The 16,485-nt window shown below is 45.1% G+C and overlaps 3 protein-coding genes across 5 annotated transcripts in view; 2 read left to right on the forward strand and 1 right to left on the reverse strand.

The window, feature by feature from the left end:
* Fur1 (Furin 1) overlaps positions 1 to 16,485 on the forward strand; it is a 112,865-nt gene that overhangs the window by 74,066 nt on the left and 22,314 nt on the right. The gene's annotated exons all lie outside the window — the stretch shown is intronic.
* On the reverse strand, positions 2,201 to 3,048 carry LOC108130495 (collagen alpha-1(XVII) chain). The gene is made up of 2 exons (XM_017248951.2): positions 3,024 to 3,048; positions 2,201 to 2,961 (listed from the first exon to the last, which is right to left on the reverse strand). The coding sequence occupies exons 1-2, from the start codon at positions 3,046 to 3,048 to the stop codon at positions 2,201 to 2,203; spliced, it is 786 nt and encodes a 261-aa protein (XP_017104440.2).
* Positions 3,773 to 5,481, forward strand: alrm (astrocytic leucine-rich repeat molecule). The gene has a single exon (XM_017248950.3). It carries the CDS (start codon positions 3,881 to 3,883, stop codon positions 5,303 to 5,305), a length of 1,425 nt encoding a protein of 474 aa, XP_017104439.2. The 5' UTR covers positions 3,773 to 3,880; the 3' UTR covers positions 5,306 to 5,481.

Below are 16,485 nucleotides of genomic sequence, written 5' to 3' on the forward strand. Positions count from 1 at the left end.
TGGCTCATGAAATATGCAAGTGCAAAGCTGGCATGAAAATGGCGGAGCTTCCGCTGCAGCCGCTCATCCTGTCCCGCCCAGAGCTGCTTCATCCTATTATATCCGGCCAAGGTTTAATTTTTCTCTTTTTTCGAGACACTAGCTCTGGCTCGAGTCTTTGGTCTCCTTCTGTTCTTCTGCTGTTTTGTTTAAATTGTCAGTTTGCACGCAAAACGCCGTACTTCCGGTCAGTGTTCATTTCGCTGACTTGGCCAGCAAATTAGAGCCAACTTGGGTTCTGGTCCGGTTTTTTATACCCTTTTTGATGAAGACTGAAATTTAATAACTGAAATTGAACAAAAAATTAACTAAATATATCTGCAATTTTTTAAATATTTCTAAATAAAGAAAGAGCATACTTTTGTCGATGAGGAAAGTGCTTTCTTACAACGCACTTCCCTCGACTATTTAAATTCGTTGAACATAGCTCTCCTGTTCATTCTTCCTGGCAAATATTTTCCAGGCATTTTTTAATAAAGCGTTTTTTTAACTTAACTGGGATAGTTGAGTGGCGATTTTGTGGAGTTGGATGGTTCAGCTTGTTGTTTATTTTAGCTTTCTCGACTCTGTGCGCTTTGGAATTTAATTGACTGGCTTTTATTGCTTTTGTTGTATAATTTTTTTTTTGTTTAAGAATAATTGTTTTTTTTATTAAAACAGTAATAACATTGACTTTACATTGTTGGCTTGCATTTGTAAGTGGGTTTGATTGATTTATTCGATTGACTGAAATTAAATAAATTAAATCAACAATTATAAAATGAAAATTACAATGGTTTTGCAGCCCATTCATTCTGATATTCTTTAATTTTATTATTTAAAAAAATATTTAAGTCACCGCTTTAAAAAGTCAATTTTCTGCTTCCACATGCCTGTTAGATTCGGGAGCCACATCAAAGAGGTTACTTCCCAACTGCCAAGACACAGAAGACACCCCGCAACACTTTATTATTTATTGCCATAATCATTTTAATGGCGGAAAGTCGGGGCGGCGAACACAGCACGATAATCATATTTATTAACATTTTAACTTAATCAGCAGGTGCCACACACCACACACCAGCTTCTTTTGATGTGTGTATGAATTCTTCGGTCTCTGGAGAGAAGAGAGTCCTAATCAGTCAGGTGTTGCCACAACGACGAACAACAAACAAAGAAGCATTTTAATTCAAGTTTTATTCGCACGCGAGCACAGATAGACACTCTTCCACGTCCTCCTCCATAAAAAGGGAAAACATGTGCTAAGGATTCTTTTCTTGGCTGACGCCATAATCATGTCCTGTCATTCCGCCCTGACATTTGCTGTTTTGTCAGAATTTCGCTTTACATTTCGAGATAAGAAAGTTTCCGCTGCGATGTGCTTTTGTGAGGGAATTTCGAGGGGATTGTGAGGAGCTTCCTTCGCAGAGCCATCTATCATTTTGGTGCCCCAGGCCCACAGCTCCAAGCCGTACGAGGCATTTTCATTTAATTGAAACAAATGCGTGCTGCGTATCAATTGATGCCAAGAGCTGGGTAGAGAGCCACTAAAGAGCAATAAAAACTAAATGAGGCTGATGGTTTGGGTTCTGGGTGCTGAGTGCTGGGCACCAAAACCCCTCTGTCATAAGACAGAGATGGCTATCGTGTTTCAGGTGCCGCCGTCAATGGGGCAACAAATAATAAAAAACTGACAGCAGCAAAAAAAACAAACAACAACTGCCCTGCCACCTCCCCTAGATGGGCGATATTAAAATCCATGTAAATTACACACAATCATCATAATGCTTACGTCTGCACAAGAGTGTGGGGTTTGGGGAGTGGGTGCGAGTGTGTCGCCATTAGGTGACACCAGGCACGACCATTCCTTGCCTGAGAGACCTTTTATGGCCTGACCACAGCGCTTTGACACACTCGTTACAATAGCTATGGCGTATATTGCGCCATATAGATACGATTCCGCAGATAATGCCGGCGACGTGCTCTCTGAAGGTGCAAGTGTACCGCCGGTAATCGCAGATTAGAGGATGCCGTAATGGGGAATAAAGTAAACGGAATGGGATATATATGGTGTCATGCGACCACATCCTGTGAATAGATATAATCAAGTCCTAAGAGCTTGTTGTTCGACAGACTTCCCTCTCATAGTTGGCCTTTATTAGAATCGCATTAGTCTTATAGTCTAACTCTGGTAGGCGGTGGAAAAGGGTTGGGTGTATTGGGGCTGGGAGTTGCTGCTGCCAGTCTGTGTGTACCAGATACCCTGCGGCTTCTGCACTGAGGAAAGGCCTGGCTCACCTGGAGGACCTCGTTGGCCTCGCGGTCCGGTGGGTCCAATAGGTCCTCGCATGCCAGGTGGCCCAGGTGGACCGGGTGGGCCCGGAGGACCGGGCACTGGGATGGGAATGTAGGCAGTCGGTGGTGTGGGTTCCTCCTTCTCGGCAGCCGGAGACTCGCCGAAGAATTGATTCGCAATTGGCCAGTTCAGGCCCGACTGACCCTGGACATTGAAGCCCAGCTGGACGCGGGGCACCACCACATAGGATAGACCGCTTCCTTGGTTCTGTCCGAGTCCATTCTTGCTGTTTCCACTGGAAATGATGGGAGGGCCGTAGACCACCGGCAGGTTGGCCAACTGGGGCACCACATACTTGACATTCTGATCATTGACCATGGGAATGGAGTTGGAGTAGAGGTAGTCGGGAACTTTGCGACTGTCCTTGTCCAGGTCGGGTTCCGCCACCTCCTCCCGGATCTGTGGCTCGTGGAAGGTCGGCTCGGAGTCGTCGGATCTGGCCGATGCGATGTCCCCTTGGGAGTAGAGCAGAATCTGAGGACCGCTAGGCTCCTCCACATCCAGGTCCACAGCACTACGACCCGTTCCAATGACCCGAAGAAGGTTGGGAATCCGGGCTAGACTTCCGCAGACCAGACCCAAGATCACTAGAAAGATTTGGGTTACTTTTGTGGTCACTGATCTGTCTGATCCACTTCTGGTGGCTCACCTAATATTTGCACTCCACGATTCATGTTGGTACACTAATGAGGCTTTAACTCTTGCGGTCACTTTTATACCAAGCTTCGGGCCAAGATAGCAATCTGTGGAAAGGTTCTGGGTAGTGGCCAAGTTCAGTCAACTCTGGGCCGATTTCCGAGGCAATCAATCAGTGGTCTCATCTCATCAAGTAGGTCAACGTGCCAAACTGGTTGAGCTTATCCGAAGATCTTGACTTTGGGTCGGTTGGTAAAGGGCTGGTTGGACCCTTTCCAGATAAGAAGTGATATATTACAGATACTTTGGCTTCACATCTGATACATATATTCTCCATAGTAATAAACTATTGTCTCTGCAAAAAAAGAACTAATTTTAGAAGCAAATTCCACCCAATAGAGGCAACCCTTGGTGCAAAACCCTGTCGGTTTTTGTTTACCATTTCCTACTTTAAAAAGCATTCATATTCATCAGCCAGACACGGGCAGCGGAGCAGAGCTCCGAAATAGATATAAAATGCAATGAAACCAGTGCAGAAACCCATATCCAGTGAACGAAATTGAAAGTTCAACACGAAATGATTTTTGGAATAGAAACCGGGACAGGGTTTAATTGAATTAAATCAGAAACACTGCAGAGCACGACCCCTTCTGTGCTGTGCTGTGCGATCCGATTGAATTGAAGCACCCGCATCCGCATTTGGGGCCGCTGGCTATTGTTTTCTAGATTTTTAGAATTCAGCTTGGACATCGCCAGATCGAAAAAGTAGAAGCAGTTGAGCCGGTTGCGCCGTGGCGAGCGCTTCGTTGGCGGCTCCCGAGCGCAAAGGATCGCATCTCGGCGGTCCTGAAATCGTGAACGTCGGGCGGAATGGCCATGTTGGAGTGGCCCCTATTCGGATGGCTGGTGGTGCAGTTGGTGGTGCTGCTGCCGCAGTCCCACCAGCTGGCCCCACCCTCGGGCAGTGGTCAGTTGCGCCGCCTTTGGCTGCAGGATCACTGCAGCGCCGGCATCTGTACCAACGTCGAGATCGGTCGCAGTGACTACGTTATCCTGTCGCAGGCGCCCATCGCCGGAATGACAATGCTCACCTTTCTCAATTCGAGCATTGCCAAGATTCCGCACTTGCTGTTCGACACTTTCCCGGACCTGCAAGTGCTGCGCATGGAGAACTGTTCGCTGGAGACCTTCGAGAAGCCGCAGTTCGAGGGCGCCAGCAACCTGATGGGCCTCTACCTGGGCCACAATCGCCTCAAGGACATACCGAAGAATATTTTCCTGGGCGCCGACAACCTAGCCACGTTGCACCTCCAGGGGAACCAGCTGAAGCAACTGGGCAACCATAGCTTCCACGCCCTTAAGGAGGTGAAGGAGCTGTCGCTAGCGGACAACCAGCTGGAACAGCTGGCCCTGGGCGTGTTCAGTGGCATGAGGAAGCTGGTGGACCTGAACCTGGCCGGCAATCGCCTTGAGGCCCTGCCCCGGGGACTGTTCGACAGGAATTTGAATCTGACCAAGGTGAACCTGGGACGGAACTTGTTCAGCGCCTTCGAATCGGAGCTTTTGAGGCTGCAACCTCGCCTGACCCAATTGGATATTTCGGGAAACATCATACAGGAGCTGACCCTGAACTTTACTTCGCTGGACACGGCCATCGCCCACAGTTGCGATCTGCGGCGACTGACGGTCTACGGGGTCGTCCGGGAACTGGACTTGCACAACAACTCGCTGCGGGAGATGCCGCATATCCCGCTGGCCGCCAACGTGACCAGCTTGGACCTATCTCAGAACCCAATGGGCAATCTCCAGGGGAATCCCTTGAGAAGGTTCACCTCGCTGCTGCGCCTCAACTTGTCAACGACGAACGCCCACGAGCTGCCGGAGGGCGTGTTCAAGAAGCAGGGCCACCTCCAGATGCTGGATATATCCGGGAACTCCATCTACTCGCTAAAGATCACCATCTTTGACAGCCTGAAGGCGCTACAGTATTTCTACTTTCAGCAGAATAACTGGAACTGCGACTTCCTCCAGCTGCTGATGAGTTCGTTTGTGAAGCGCAAGGATATCTCCTTCATGGAGGACGTGACGGCCCCCGAGCTAGTGGACGACTATGTGGACGGCATTGCCTGTTGGTACGAGAGTGACAAGCAGTCGAAGAAGTGCGATTCGGGGAGCTCCGATGCCGCCATGGAGCTATCCGTGGTGCGCAATGAGATCAAGGCCTTCACCGAAGTGGTGGAGAAGAAGTTCATCAAGGTCTACCGCATGCTGGAGGAGATGAAGATGAAGCTATAAAGCTATCTATTTAACCAAACATATATTATCCACAACAATATTTAACCACAACATATCTAACCAACCATATTTAACCGCATTCTAGACTTTATTTTACAAAAATGGGCAACAAATGAATATTTTTAAGATAATTTAAGGCGCTCTAATAAAATGCACCTTCGACTCTAGGAAACCAATAGTCTTGTTTACTTTAAACCCGATCCTTCATCCCATAAGCCCAATAACTCATCCTAAAAACAGCTTTATTGAATTATGTTTTTATTTCGCGGCTGATGCACGTTTCTGGTATTCCTCTGCGAATAAACGTTAGTACAGTTTATCGGTTCATAAACCCATCTGGGCGCTTGAGAAAAAAACTGGCTAACGCTTAATTTAATAGCATAAATATTTTGTGCAAAACACAAAAAAATATTTACGCAATAAACAATTTTTTTTTGCGCGAGAATGAAACTTATCAGCGTAATCGGGCGCAGCGAAAACAGTCGCACTTAAAAACCGACAAAACTTAATTAAATGCAGGCAGCGCGCAGATACAGATACATGTTCTGCCTCACAGATACACACTCTGGCACATGAATTTAATTTTTTATTCGGTTGGACAGCAGCGTCGACTACTGAACACTGTAATAATAAATACATTTTGTAAATATTTTTTAACCGCCTCGCTAAGAGTACTCTGATGTGGCATGGCGGAACAAAAACAAACAAAGGCAGACACACACATGGGAATACTATTAAAATATGGCTTACAGTTGATTGGGCAGAAAAGTGTGGCAAGCAGGCAACTTTTTGCAACTGCCACACAGATATCAAGTTTGTGGGTAGATTCCTGTGGATATGAGGCGGTCGGTTGAGTCAAAGTTAACTGCCAAAGTTTGCTCTGTGGGTTGGGATATAGTAGGGGGAGGCAGTGGGTGGAGGGAGCCTCCTGCTCATGATTTATAGACATGGCCTTGGAGGTCTGGGCTCGATTTCGATGGAGCTTTCAATAAGCATCATTAGCATTTTCGATGTTCTCCGCGAAAAAGACAATTTCTATGCAAAAATCCGCGAAAAGATGAAAGGGCATCCATAAAGAATGCAGCCCATTTTAAAGCTTAAGCCATTAAGATACAGTCCTGCCTTCGCTCCCTCTCTTTCAAGCTATCTCTGTCGCTCCAAGAGTCTTACTACGCTTGTAAGCAACTTCCGTTTCCGTTATCCGACGCGTCGTTTGTTCTGCCATTGTTGCCATTGGTGCTGCTCCGGCTGCTGTTGCTTCCTCTAATCCTGCTCCTGAATTCCTGTAACCTAGGCGATACACTTTCAGAAAATGTATCTTAGGGATTATTATTTTCTAAAAGGTATATTTGGAATATATCCCGTTGTATCCTCTCAGTGCATCTTAGTTAACTAAGTACGTTGTGCAACATATGCACTAACCTTTTAGAGCCTGACTTTGTCTTGTCTTTAGCTCAAATGCTTTTTCGGCCAAGTTTATGAAATTGTTGTTTGCTGCTTGTTGCCACTCCTGCCACTCTTGCCACTCCTTAACTCATTAAGAAAACAAAAGCTGCACACACAAAAGTTACTCGTTACGAGCACCTTTCCAGCACCTTGATTTCCTGCTTCACCGCTTTATTGTAATTAAGTTGACTTTATTACCCAACAATGTTGTGCCGCTGCATTCGAGCTTAGCGTTTAAGTGCTTTCCTGCCCGCAGGATCCTTAATCGAACTTTTCGAGCTTTCCGAGGAATATTCGTTATTTTATGAAGGCATCTGGTGGGGCCAAAGTTTGCCGAAACTTTTCTGGTAATGGGTCAAGGTTGTGCTTCAGAGGTAATAATGCTTAACATCCCTTCTGTGGCTACTTCTTTAACTCATTTACATAATAGTTAGTATCTGTTTCTGCTGATAGCTATAGAGGGCCTGTCATGTCTATATATATAACTGGCCATTATCCATAAACAATGCACACGCTTCACTGCAATTATGGGCGCAATTAGGCGTCCGGGCTAATTTTTATCAAATTTTTGGCTTTGCCGCAGAAACAAATGTATTCCGAGCCGGCCGGCAGCAGGCTCATAAATAAAGCTTAATGGCAAAAACAGTTGGTCAGCCGCCGGGCCAGAAAAAAAAATGTGGGGAGTGAGGGGGCGTGGCATTAAATTAAAAATGCGGAAGTAGGATGTCGGATGGGAGAGAGAGAGTAAAAAATATGTTGCCTACTTTTGTGGGCAGCGCATAATTGGGCAGCATGAATAATATACGAGTGTGCGAGAGTTTATGGCTCTGTCTGGGTGTATGATGGTGTGTTTGTGTGCGTGAGTTGCTAGTTTGGCAAACGAGGCGTATGCACAACATGCGTTTGCATAAATTCACGCTTAATTAGCTCCAACTACCTCACGCCCCCAGTCGGTACCTTCCCCACCCTTTGTTTTTCGGGCTTCTGGAACCGATTCCACTAATTCAACAGGCTGCCAAGCAAACGCTTCTAATTAGTACTTTCCACACGGGCTTAAATCTAATTAAATTTATTGCCCTTGGCTTGTACCGTTTTTTGTATAAAATATTTAAATTATTAACACTAAAGAATGAATATCCTTGAAAAATAATTGATTTTTCAACAATTATTTTAATCTCACTGCACTCGGCTAATTGGGAAACAAAACATACATATTCTCCCGCGAATTCAATTAAACTCCCGGCTCTTTGTTCTCCACGGCTTGTGTTTGTGTTGGCCACCATTATTAACTGGCTTTTTGGCGCAATTAGGCTGCCACGCTCCTCTCGCCAGCACACCTGGTAGCCAGAGCAGCGTGGCAGTGTGGCGTACGTGTCTTTGGCGCAGTTACATTTAATTTGCAGCAGAACCGGAGCACCGGGAACGCAGGAGCAACAGGAAAGTTGCTCAAGTATTTGACTGCTAATGCACGCACGTTTCATCCTTTCCATCCAGTGGCTTTCCTGTTTCCTGTTTGTGTGTGCGAGTTGGTGGCTGCGTTGTGTTTTCCAACTTTTAACCAAATTGTTTAACTAAGTAGTAAAAGCGCATAAAGGCACGTAAGACAAATGTACACAGGACGGGCAAAGTCCTGAAATAAAACTGCTCCTGCGTCAGGAGGGAAGCAGTTAAAACGAGTGGCGCAAAGTTTCCACAATGAATCATAATTTGTGGGGGATTCTTAGTGTTTTACAAGCTTAATGCAATTGAAAGATAGATGAGATCCGAGTTAGATGAGTTGGAATGAGTTAAAGCCCAATCTAACAAATCGAAGCTCTAAAACCATTATTTTTCTCATCCAGGAGCACCCATTTCAATTTGAATTTCACATGCAAATAAACCTCGTAATTGAGCACTAAACAAGGAACAGAGAAATGACAGACACTCCGGAATCCCAACCAGCTATTTAAATCTCCATTTTGCGCTGCATTTAGCTGCATTGTAGCCCGGTCAGTACCCAGCATTTGTCATGGCTAACTGAATCCTGCGGCATTCCGGAGCTAGTCGGAGCGGGGCAGGGGCGAGCAGCTAACATGACAAATCATTTGCTTATTATTCCCAGGTCGAATGCTTTGCATTTGACAGGGGAGAACATAGAGAAAGGAACAGAAACAGGAGGACCAGAAATCCGAGTCAGTCCTGGGGAATGGAGAGAGAGCCAAAGATTAGATAATGGTTCGGCTGGAACTTTGCTTAAAGCCACGTAACATGATATTGGCAGTTGACCAAGCGGTGGCTTCCTCCGGTGGAATCTCGGTTGCCAGTACATGCATTCCACTTCAGTGGACAATGTGGCAGACCCTCCAGCCCCCAGCCCCCAGCCTCTAGCCCCTATTGAGCGTTACTCGCACGGAATGCGCAGCTGCACAATTTATAGGATATCTGTAGGATATCTATAGAAGGATGGGCGTGTGGGTGCCAGCCCGGTAACAAGCTTACTCCCCTAACCCCACTCAACAAGCAGCACCCAGCACATAAAATCTTATAAATTGCAAATTGAATTTAAGGATAAACATCGATGGTGGAGCATTCAGCTTATTGGTAGTTGGGAGTTGGCTGCACCATTGTTACCACATTGTGCCCACTTGACCCGGCAATAGATACTGATTGGGTTTGTCTTGTTCTACTCCCAGATAGTTGAGTCTACATAGTTTATGTAACTCGAGAAGCTCTCTTAGATTAAGTGTCTCTTTGAAAACATTTAAATGCTAATTTATATTACCTTCTTCTCATTGCAGGTAAGTTATCCACTGAATAATGACCTGGAGAACGTGCAACTATATTACCCCCTCAATCATCATCTGTCTGCCCGACTTCATCATCTGGGCCGCCTCGTGTCTAGACTCCAGACTCCACACTCACTCGCAACTCATTTGCCACTCAATGTCTGAGGAAGTGAGCATTCCCCCGTGCCACGCCTGGTGTGTTCTCTCGCTCTGCTTCCCGGCCCTGTCTCGCTTTCACTTTACAATTATGTAGCAGGAAGCAGGGCTCCCCTGCCACACCCGCAAACTTTCTTCATAATTTATAAGTCACCCAAAAAAAAATACAAGAACACAACACACAAAAGGTCCAAAGACCAGACAGCGTGGCGACGACAATGACGACGGCAAACGTTTTCCAACAGCTGGAAAAAAGGGGTAACAACAACAATGGAATTCGGGGAGAGTGTAGGGATAGGAACTAAGAGATACCTCTTAACAAAATGCAGTTATATTGGTAATTATTACAATGAGAATTAGAGTTGAAAGATCTGTTATTTGAAACCATAAAATAGCAACACTTCCTTCCTCTGAAAGTATCATACCACTTGCTACCCTGACATCCCAAAAAAAAGCCTTTCTGGGATACAAAAGTCAAAAACTAACTGCCTTTTGTTTGAGACCAATGCGCCATGTGTCCTTTACGGCAGGAGCCGGGTGGACCCTGCCTCTTTTGTGCCTTTTTGTGTGTTGGTGTGAGGCCAAAATGGCGTGTCTCCACAAAGCTACTGGGGTTGTCTCGTTGCACGCTCTACGATTTAACCTTTTTTCCCCCCTTGGCCATATTGTTTCTGGCCATTTTCCTTGTTCCGGCAGCCATCTCTGTTGTTATTGTAATGGTTAGTGTTATTGTTTTTGTCGTGCGGGCATAAATAATTCAGTACTGAGGTCTTTTTCAAAGACTAGTATCAGTATTCTTGTGTTTAGCCAAGAAATTATGAAATCAAGAGCCAAGAACTCTATCCCCTTGGTTTTTTAAAGTAACCAAAATGTAGTCTTTTGTCTAAATCGTTATTTTAATTGTAACTTGCTCCCAATTCTTGGAAGTAAAAGGGGCTTATGAAGGAGTCTTATTCTAAAGGAAAATTCATTTTCACATTTTTGAAATACTTTGCGTTGCTCTCCCAGCAACTTGGCTGCCACATAAATTTCTGGCAGTTCTTCCCCCTATGATTTATGTACTCGCCTTTTATTCTACATACTGTTCTACATAGCAATTATTTGGAAGCGAGCTCTTGCCCAGCGCCACCCACTCTGGTGAAAATACTTGCCTAAGCGATTTCTCAATTTGCATATGTTATACCCATACACGCTTGAGACTCTTGACTTGGCCCGGCTGTGGCAGTCAATTTGTTAAATAAATTGAATTATTCTACAGTTTCGGTTTCGGTTCTTTTCTGGTCCCTCGAGTTGACCTCTGGCCTCTGGCCCGTCCGGCTGGCTAATAAAATTACGCATGTGCGACAAGTTTGATGTCCTGGAATTCGAGTCCCGATGCAGAGGCATGTCTCTCCGGGTATCACTCTCCGGGTCGGCTGCGAATTTAATTCTAATTAAAAAGTTACTCTTCGAACCGGAAAGAAACAAGCAAAAGGGTGAAAATAAACAGAGGCGGAAATTCTTATCGTTCAAATAATTTATTTTTTGGAAAAGAAAAAGCGTCCCTAACCCCAGGGGGCGTTCCAGAATAAATACACAGAGATATTAAAATTATGGCAGACCGTTTGTGGGGGTTTGCGAATCCAAATCCTTGCCGCGGCTTTTGTTTTGTAAGCCAACACATGCAGAGCATAATTAATAATGGGAGCACAGCAGAAAGCAGAGACCGGAAATCCAATTAACATTTTTTTCGGCTACTTCCGCTTCCTGTCCAAATTCCAACCTCGGGATTTTCACAAAACACAGTCGGTATATAACAAAATTAATTAAATTCATTTCGGTTTTTTCTCTTATTCCACAACGTGTGGCACACACTTAATATGCCTGCGTGCAACTCATTTTGGAGGGATTTCAGTGCAATGGCACTGAAATGGTCGTAAAATCTATCCCAGAGCCGATTGACAAAGTTGGTCCTCTCGTTGTCGTCCTCCAGTTTTTTATGGCCACTTCAGGGCCATTAACGGTCCACGGGCCCCGTCTAAGTAGGGTTTGACTAATTAGATTTGTGTGAGTATCTACTACATAATATATATAGATAGTATGGGGCACGTGTGGCTAGTATCCTTGGCTCCCAGTCAAGTGATGCTCAATTGTTGCCATAAAACGTAAGCGTAATAAACCTTCATTTCATTTTTTCTCCACTGCCCCTCTCCGTTGGGTTCCGTTGGGAAAGTGAAAGCATCCCTAATGGAAATTAATGTGAACCCCAGGACATCGTCTGGGACACCGGCGGCTGGGGGCAGAACTTGTAGAAGCCTTCGTTCAGCCTGGATGCTGAACAATTTTGGCCAACTAGAAATATTCGTAAGTTACTTAATTAAGTTTCAGGTAAAGTTGCCGCCGCCAGCTATGTACGCTACTGATTTCAGCTTATAAAAGTTTTCTTAATTAAAGATGTTATTAGGTGCATATTTTGGTTTGGGAGAAAGCAGGCATATCAGCCCATAAGTAAAGTTTATTATTTGGAAAATATTTTGTTATTTTAGTCTCTCAACAACTACGCATGCTCTTATCTTGTTTCAATAGTTTGAAGAAGCATACAAGCCTGAGGCCCGGAGCTACCTGTCTAGTATTTATTCATTTATATGCTTTTTTCCTGAGAGCCTCCTTCATCCACCTGCCAAGCCCAAGCAAAGCTAGCCACACAATCCGCTGATATGTTTACCTTTCATCGAATGCACCATAAAATCCACAGACCCGGCTGGGGAGCGAAAAAAATACACAGGCCGAACAGGCCGGATCAGAGAAAGGGGGTCAGAGGTTGAGGGCTGTTAAAACCGCTGTTGAAAAGCGACTTTCAATTAATATATACAGTCCGGACGGGAGCGAAAAATTCGCCGACATTCTTCGTTTTTTGGCGGCTCCATTTGGTGAACCTTAGCGGGCAATAACGAGCAAAAGCCACAGGCCAAACATGCACACTGAGAGAAGCTATGGACAGTTTATGGTATTAAGAGGAGCACTCCAAATTCCAGCTTTTTTCTCAGTTTAAGTCCAGCCTCCCTCTGGGTACTGAATTTTTTTATTAATCCCCTGCAGACATTTTTATACCCTTGCAGAGGGTATTATAATTTTGTCCAAAAGTGTGCAACGCAGTGAAGGAGACATCTCCGACCCTATAAAGTATATATATTCTTGATCAGGATCACCTCCTGAGTTGATATGAGCATGTCCGTCTGTCCGTCTGTCCGTCTGTCCGTCTGTCTGTCCGTCTGTCTGTCCGTCTGTCTGTCTGTCCGTTTCTACGCGAACTAGTCTCTCAGTTTTGAAGCTATCGTCTTGAAACTTTGCACACACCCTTCTTTCCTTTGCACGCAGTATATAAGTCGGAACGACCGGGATCGGCCGACTATATCCTATAGCTGCCATATAACTGATTGATCGGAAATGGTATAACTTTGGTGTTTTTAGAGTTAGAGAGTTCAAATTTGACATGAGAGCTATTTTTGGCAAAACATTACGACATGCCAAATTTCATAAGGATCGGCCGACTATATCCTATAGCTGCCATATAACTGAACGATCGGAAATGACCCAACTTTCGTGTTTTTGAAGATAGAAAGCTGAAATTTAATACAGATTCTATTTTTGGTCAGTTGATCCAACCTAACAAATTTCATAAGGATCGGCCGACTATATCTTATAGCTGCCATATAACTGAACGATCGGAAATGACCCAACTTTCGTGTTTTTGAAGATAGAAAGCTGGAACTTGGTACAGATTCTATTCTATATTCCGGTTTTAACTGCAAGGGTATATCAACATCGGCTCCGCCCGAAGTTAGCTTTACTTTCTTGTTAAAAATACATTCATTAAATGGCGGAAGGAAGAAAGGACTCTGTCTGGCACTCACACGCACTCCCGACCTGGGGGACTCGTAAATTTCGCAATTTCTTCATTGTTGCTAATTTATATGACACGCCCGAGTGCCCGGGGCTGTGGGGCTTGGGAGAGGGACAGGACGAGCTCTAATCCAAAGCAAATAATGCGTTGCATAGCGCCAACCATCCCACCAGAATTGTTTCATGGCCAAAAGCAAAAACACAACCAAATGTAAGGGGAAAAATCTGGAAAAAAAAGCTAAAAACAAAACAGAGTAGAATAAACCGAAGCACGTAACTTTTGGTTAACCAAATGGAATATGATGGCTCGGGTCCTCTTGACCCACTCGCCACAGACAGATACAGGGGAGGGTGGCTGCCAAGGACCCTTCTCCCCAGACACAGACACAGAGACAGGCTCCGGCGCCCCCGACTTGACGCTGTTGTGTTAGTTCAAATTACCTGAAAGTCCTTTTGGGCTTTTAAGTTGCTACAGCTGCAAGGAAAAACGGACAAGGCGGGCAATGCCGGAGGAGCAGACCACTGCAATTTGCTGATTTTGTCCGGAACCCGGTACCCGGAATATGAATTTCATATACATGTACCAGCATAGGGTCTTAAGCGGAATTAAAGATAGGTGGTGGAAGATTCCGCTTTTGTTTGAGGTGAACTGGACACCGCACACGGAATGACCGAGTTAGTTTGTAACATGGAACTTAAAAGGATAACTGGGATGGGTGGAGTCCTATTCTTCCGTTTTATACTTTAAGACTAAACTATAGCATTCCCTTTAGAGATACATCCCCCTGTATTTCACCCAGTTTCCAAATCCCCGTAGAGAAGTCACACACTCCCATTAACTTGAAATGTTATCGTTTAACCACAATTATCCAAACCACAGGAGCCCAGCCACGTATGAGAAACTAATTAGTAAGTCTGAAAATCTAATAACTTTATGGCATTCGCCGCTGGCTGGCTGGCAGCTCATTCGGACAATCCGCTTAGGGCGAGTGAAATTTTGTGCGAATTAAGACATTTTTCATCCAGGGGAAGGGAGCAAAAAATATGAAACTCATTCGGCCATTACGTCTCCTGTCTGGCGTGTGCATTCTGCTTCTAATCCAGGACCAACTTTGTTGCATTATAGAGCAAGGGAAGTTTTGAAATAAAACCAAGTTTTTTTTGTTCATCTAGGTGATGGGAGAATGGGAGGAAAAGGTGGGCACATTGTATGCCAAATATGTATATTATGCGTGGCGCCCATTTCTGCTGCTCGACAGCCGAAAGTTGAAAGAATATTTAGTGCCTGACTATAAACTGAACAATTTGCTGTCAAATTATGCCTTTGAAAGGCACAAGTTGGGCATGGTCGTAAAAAGCGCATGAAACTGTGGCAAGCACTTGAGGCAACACAGAAGCCCGGAGAAAGTATGCAACATTTTCGGACATTTTTATGGGAAACGAAGAAGGCGAACAAGCGACACAGGCAGCCTCAGGATGCGAGACGGAGACTGGACACCATGTTGCCAGCTATTTATTGAACAACAGAGGAGAGGCGATGTGGCAAGAAGAAAGGGGCGGGCCTAGATGCACTTAACATGTGTGAAAAATGCGTTCAAGGCAAAGGCAGCTTGGTCAGGTATTAGAGAGTGTCCTTGCATGTTTCATTTTACACTTAAAACAGTAAGCTATTTAATATTTAAAATTTGAGCTTGTATTAGCATTAGTTTATGGTTTATTTCTTTACTATCTAGGGGAAAAAATGTACTTTTTATTAAAGCCACACCCTTTTATTTCAAGTGTAGCTGCCTTTTATGTTGCTCCTTATTCCACCACAACAATGCGTTCTTGCATTGCCTGAACCGGTCTTCAGCTTCGTTCGCCTGGCAAATTGCCATAAAAAAATGTTTTCAAGCGCCACAAAATATGCAACACACAATTTGCACATGCAACTGCACGTGTGTTGATATCTAGCTGGATGAGAGTGTGTGTCTGTGAGTGCCCCACATAAACTATGTTAAAATGTTGCGCATTGCATTTTCTTCGCATAGTTCGCAGCCACGATGCTCGCGCGGATGCAACTTTTCGGTTTTGAATTAAACAACGCACGTATTTCACACCTGCCAAGCGGCAGCCCCCAGCCCAGACCTGGCCATTTTCGCCCAGGTGTATTGTTGCCGAGTCGGTGGCGAGGATGCTGGATCAAATGCCTTTTAGCTTGGGGGGCTGTGAAGCGCGTTTACCCATATGAGTGAGTGACTGACGGCTGAATGAGATAATTGTGCCACTCGCAGAGTCGGGCGAGCAAGCAATTTAAATAAGAAATTACCGCACAACCGATGCACCCTGAACCTTAAATTTAAATCCCCATTGGCCGGACTGGAACGGGCGTCACCTGTTCATCCCGAAGACTGTTTGCGAAGCACTTTAAATTGGAAGTTTTCAAGTGTCGCGTCTTCGGGCTATTAACTGCCATCCTTGCAAATTGAAATCCCTGTAAACACAGCGGTTTATTCTCTGCCGGGGAATGGATGGAATCGACACGGGAGGTGGCATGTGGGAAGGAGGACCTTGTTCGACGCACAACTTTCACCGATTGTTTAGACTTGCCATGCAACAAATTGTTGCTGTCGTTGCAGGGAGGAGCCCTCTTTGGCGCTCTTTTTTGGCACTTGACTTGGCAGGTCGTCCCCTCAAGCTCAACTTGTGTTTTAGTTTAGTTTGTGGAACTAGGACTGCATCGGCAAACGCCAAGGATGGGTGGCGGTTTTTAGAAGAAAAACCACCAAAACCGAGAGCCGTTAACTCGACGCTGTTGACTCGACCTGTATGTTGCTGTTGACAATGTTTTAAGTGCTTGTGTGTGCTAGGGATGCTGGGGGCCGGTTCCCTCGATTTTTGCTTCATTAAATTCCCCTTGGCGCCCCAGATTTTCCCTCCATATGCACCTCC

This window comes from Drosophila bipectinata, chromosome 3R (assembly GCF_030179905.1).
Source record: "Drosophila bipectinata strain 14024-0381.07 chromosome 3R, DbipHiC1v2, whole genome shotgun sequence".
In the NCBI taxonomy this organism is placed as follows: Eukaryota; Metazoa; Arthropoda; class Insecta; order Diptera; family Drosophilidae; genus Drosophila; species Drosophila bipectinata.

Coding starts and splice junctions, on each gene's coding strand:
- LOC108130495 (XM_017248951.2), bottom strand. CDS start 3,048: ATGAATCGTGGAGTGCAAATATTAG. Junction 2,962..3,023: donor TCGTGGAGTGCAAATATTAG/GTGAGCCACCAG, acceptor AAATCTTTCTAG/TGATCTTGGGTCTGGTCTGC.
- alrm (XM_017248950.3), top strand. CDS start 3,881: ATGGCCATGTTGGAGTGGCCCCTATTCGGATGGCTGGTGGTGCAGTTG.